The sequence below is a fragment of the Neospora caninum genome, chromosome Ia (genome assembly GCF_000208865.1).
Source record: "Neospora caninum Liverpool complete genome, chromosome Ia".
Taxonomy (NCBI): Eukaryota; Apicomplexa; class Conoidasida; order Eucoccidiorida; family Sarcocystidae; genus Neospora; species Neospora caninum.
The window spans coordinates 338,668-343,766 of NC_018385.1; the positions used below are offsets into that span (position 1 = coordinate 338,668).

Genomic DNA, 5,099 nt, shown 5'->3' on the forward strand with positions numbered 1-5,099 from the left:
CAGCAGGTCTTTTGTCAACTTTGGTTTTTTAGTTGCAATAGCCTTTGTACTCCACGTAATGACAGGTATGTAGTAAACAGGTGGCGTCCACCTGAGGCATGCGGAGCATTGCCGCAGGCATTTCGCGGTTGATCTATCCGGCTGCTTCCTTTCCAGTGGCAGTGTATTTCTTGCCTCCAAGGAAGCAGCGCTAGGAGGGACGCGCACTTGCGTTACGGACACAACCCTATTCAAAGAAAGAACCGTCTCGAAATCGTCGGGCCACGCCAACGTGGCAGTTTACGTTAGAAAAACGTGAAGCCGCCTGTGCACGCACAGCGCCTCACGCTCCCGATGTGACGACGTCCAACGCATGGGGAAGAACCGGCGACAGGGCTTGGATGCATTCCCGAACAGCCTGTGGGCTCCCCGGCAGTCCAAAGACCAACGCTCGAGCACCGCAGTCGCAAACAGACTGCGCATCTGGTTGATCTCCGGTTCCTGGCTCCACAACGTCATGTGGAGTCCACCCAGCGGGCAGTTGCTTTCCGTGACATTCGCCTGCCTGTGTGGCCCACGCGTCGCGGGATCTGTGCACATCTTTAGCCGCCTGTCTTGTGCATGTGACAATACCTGCACATGGGCGGCCTAGTGCCGCCATTGGGGTGCACGTGAGAGACTCTTGCATGAGCAAATGCTCGAGGCCGCTACATCGAACTGAGAAGAGCGGCAGCAAAGACTGCGGGGTGACGTCACGTACAGAAAGGCCCGTTCCACCGCAAACGAAGATGAGACACGGGCGGACGGTCTGGTCCGCTGGCTCGTCGCCACATATCGCGTTACCAGAACCCATGGCCTGCGATCGAGGATTCGTGTATCGACAAACAAGGGACAGGACTGCTTCCTGAATTGCGTCCCGTTCATCTGGGACCACCCGAGTCGCGAAGTGGCCTCCGTGAACGAGTTCCCTCTCCGTCCCGACAGTTTTTTCGCTCTCGACTGGATCTCCGTTGAGGTGCACGAGCTCGGCGAGCCCAGGAGAGGACCGAAGGGTGGTCAGCGCCGCCTCAACGCAGGCGTCCTTCATGGTGCCCCCAGAACACCGGTCGGAAACGACAACAACGCCAAGAAAGCACGTGCGTTTTTCTGGCGCCTTGCCCAGCGCATGGCGATGGGAGTGATGCTTCGTGAGGACGGCCGTCTGTCCACGGTCGCCTGTCCTCGATCGAGTGTCCTGCCCTAGACTGCTTCCCGAGGTGGACGTTCTCTGGGCACTCGCGGGCCAGAAGTCAGACGCGTGGACGCCAGCCTGCTGGGGTCGTATGCGTTCGGAAGCCTCGCGGCTACGCGACTCTCCGCACCTGCAACGACCGACTGAGTAGCTCAAAGAGGACTCTCTTTCAATACCGGCTGGCCGGCCTTGGGCGCGTTGCTGTCGCTCTTCCTGCAGCGTGAGGAGCTTCAGAAGCATCTTTGGTGGAGCCGGAAACGGAGCGCCGAGGAGCCACGCCCACAGGACCTCGCCCGCCTCGTGCCGATCGCGCCCCGACCTTTGCGTAGGCGGCACCAAGAGAAGAGCGTTCGCGTTTCCGCAGCAGCTCAGCAGCCGCGAACTCTGCTGGTCGCCGGTGGGGACAGCGTGGAGGTAGACCTGTTGGAGCGCGGCCTGTGAGGCGGGAAGCGACCCGTTGCGAGCGTCAGAGGAAGCGAGCGCGCCTTCGCAGGTGGGCGGGAAAAGCGAGTGCGGAACGGGGAAGTCACACAGCGACGGCTGGGCGTCGGAGTGACGCCGGCAGTCAGTGCCAGCGTTGAAGTCAACGTAGACCAGGGACCGCTGGAACTCCGGTCGGCTCGGATCAGGCCGCAGCGGGGCGGTAAGCCCAACGGGCAGCTGCGGCGGGAGGTGGCTAGAGAGCGAAGAAGATGGAGAAAAAGAAGAGAAAAACTGCAGTGCAGGACCGACGAGAAGGTGAAAGAGGACCCACGAACTGCAGGGATTTCCAGGCAGCCCAAACACGAGAAGTGTCCGACAAGGAGACGCGTCCGTCGCCGTGCCTTTCGCAGATCCTTGAAGATCCTCCGAAGAACTTCTGTACACGCGAAGCGAAGCAACGATCGTCGGCTTGCCGGGTTTCACGTTCAGGCGTCCAAAGTGGATCTCCGTGTCGACACGAAAGGAACAGCAGCCTCTCGCGCAGACCGGAAGCTGACGCTCTCCCGTCGTTTCAAGTTCCGCTGAGACGCGCCCACTCCCCAGATTTCCCTGCCGCCCGTTCTGGCGCTCCTCCTGTCGCTTCTTTGTTTCCTCTTGCAACTGCAGAAGCGCAAGTTTGATGCAGTCGCTGTCCCCCATGGACACGCCGCCTGTCGTGAGAAGGACGTCGACTCCGGGGTCCACGTTCGGCCCGCCAGTCGCCCCCGATCCACTCACGTGACTCTGAGCATCGACCTCCGTGCACCACGAGCACTCGCAGCGGACTGCTTCACCTTGTTCCCCTTGCGCTCTCGGCTGCTCTTCAGACCAGTCCGCTGGCTTCCCCCGCCTTGTGCCTGTCGCGAGGTCGATAAGGAGCGCACGGACAGCCGCCACATCGTCAGGCAGAAAGTGCTGCGCGAGGACGCGGACGCTCGGACACCGGTCCGTGATGAGAGCGGCCAGAGTCGGGGAGTTGCTGTCGTAGACCTCTGCTGGTGATCTGGAGCCGTCGCCGAGGGAGAAACGCTTGTTGGCCAGCGCGGCTGCGGGCGAGAGCGGAGGCGAGGCGCCAGCTTGAGCCGTTTCCTCGCTTGACGCCGACGCCGCGGCCTGCGAACCTCTGCTTCTCCCGCAGAGCTCTTTCTCTTGCTTCGCCCGCTGCCCAGCTCCGGCTACTCTGCTCACCAACTCGTCGCCAATGGCCAATGTGTGCACGTTGAGACGCCTGTACACCTCGAGTCGCCGGATGTCGAAACTCGCCAGCAAACCCTCCTCGGCAGGTCCCACCCGCTGGCCTTGCTCCAAGAGAGGCACACCTGCTGCAACGTCGCTGCCGATCGCGCGAATGTTCGCTCCAGGCCTGAGGGCCGCGACGGCAGTCGGGTCCGGAATGCACAGAGATCTCTCAAGGTCGACGACGCAGTCTTCCACCGGCACCACAGCCTGGAACTGAGCAGGGACAGGCGCTCCCGTGGTCACATACACGCACGTCGAGTCGGCAGAAACGTCGTTCCACGCCTCTTCCTGACACCCGTTCGCGGATTTCGCTCTCGACCGCGATTCTTCTCGCTGCTTCCCTGAAGCGTCTCCGACTTCTGAAGCCTGAGGACTCTTTGGAAGTTGCTGGCCACGAAAAGGCACAGCTACGCCGCCTGCTCGGACCTTCTGCACAATCCGAAGCGCCCGACAGGATTCGTCCCGCGCGTCTGGGGCTCGCCCATGAGAAATCGAGACGCTCCGCGACGCCTGTCGAAGCCCGCCGGCGTCCGGCGTTAGGCGAATGGCATAGCCGTCCACAAGAGAGGCGCGAAACGCAGGAAAAGGCCGGGGAGCAATCACAGAGGTGGCTACGCGACGGTCTAGAAACGGCGGGGAAATGTAGCACGTCAGGGGAGGCTCGCCCACGCACGGGCCGCCGAGTCGCCTCGACGCAGTCTTCTGCGAATCGCAAGTCTCCGCACGACTCTCTTTCTCCTGATGTCGCGCGACTTCGTTCCCTCCGGGACAAGAGGATGCGTACTCCTCGCTGTGTGGTGGACCTGCCGAAAGTTTGGTTTTGCCTCGAAGGAGATTGAATCGATGCACGTGCGAGTGGATAAGCCGCCGAACCTCGCAGTCGACGAGGAACTGAGCCTCGCTGAGCTCCAACATGCGGAAGCTGCTTACCTCTCGAACGAGGCCGTGGCCATTCATCAGGCTCGTCTCGCCTTGGCCGAGGGCGGCGTCATGATTCAGGCAGGCCGAGGAAGGAGAGCGACTTGACGATGCCGGGGTGAGTGGTCCTGGACTTGCAGCCGCGCGGCACTGCGCGCCTGCTTCTCCGATGGCCAGTGATTGTCCGGAGCCTGGCGGGCCTCGATTCGCCGCGTCTTTTCTCTTTCCTTTTTGCCTCATCTTTTCCCGGTCGTTCTCGCACGTGACACCTAAAAGCCGACGAACACGGGCGTGTCTTCTCGCTTGAAAGACGGACCAAACGGGACGTAGCAGGCCTCGTCACGCGAATATTTAAAAGACGCTGCCTCTCGAGGCCGCGCAGTGTATCGCCTAGGCAGATATGTGAGTGTATTTATTGGCACATGCACATGTGGCTCTGTAGGCGCGCTCATAAAGACAAGGACGGAAAGGGGGAAAGACTCCAGAAGGACTGTCAATGTGGCTGTGATGCTCGAGCCCTGAGCAGAGTCGGAAGTTTGGAAGGAAGCACGCGAAAACCTACGGGTAATGTGGATACGGATATTCCTTTATAAAATCACACTCTATTGTTTCACATTTTTATTTTGTAGGACCTCTTGGAGAAATACGAAAAATCGGCAAGGACACGGAAGGCGGTAGCTCGACTTAATCGACGAGTCGGCCGCTCGTAGCTGGGTCGGCATTCACCAGCATTTAGGTGACCCTACGGATGTCTTGATTTCTTCGAACTGGTTCACTAGTGAGCTTGGTTTTCAGGCCGCAAAGGGAAGACATTGTCAACCGTCGACCTCACACCAGTGTCACAGAAGCAGCTCTGTCCATTTCCATTGCGTGACGAGAAGCCAAACGAAAGGAAAAAGAAAAAGGGGGATCTCGGCGAAAGGATGTGTATGTGCGTGTGTGCTCGCGAAATTTGGAGCCCGGGATACGTCCTCACCACAAGAACCGAAGAGTGCGTCTCACCCCTTTTCGCGCAGCGGGGAGTCGCAGGGGTGTCTCCCGCCCCTTCCGGGCCACTCTCAAACAAACAAGAAGGACGGCCGAGAATGAAAAAGCGCGCCTTTGTTGTTGCAGCATTATCTCAGCGGCACAGCAAACGAATAGGAGAACAGGACTGTGGGAAGAATAAAATATTTGTATGCATGTTTCGGTGGGCCGTTTTCCCCCCCGGGTATGACGGCAAAGTGGGTCGCAGAGACAACTGAAGGCGGACGATCCTGCCGCCTTCGCT

General features: G+C 59.9%; 1 protein-coding gene across 1 annotated transcript; it reads right to left on the reverse strand.

The window, feature by feature from the left end:
• Positions 1–322: 322 nt before the first annotated feature.
• On the reverse strand, positions 323–4,069 carry NCLIV_000440 (molybdopterin biosynthesis protein, related; the record flags this gene model as incomplete). The annotated part of the gene is made up of 1 exon (XM_003879532.1): positions 323–4,069. One exon carries the CDS (start codon positions 4,067–4,069, stop codon positions 323–325), a length of 3,747 nt encoding a protein of 1,248 aa, XP_003879581.1.
• Positions 4,070–5,099: the final 1,030 nt, after the last annotated feature.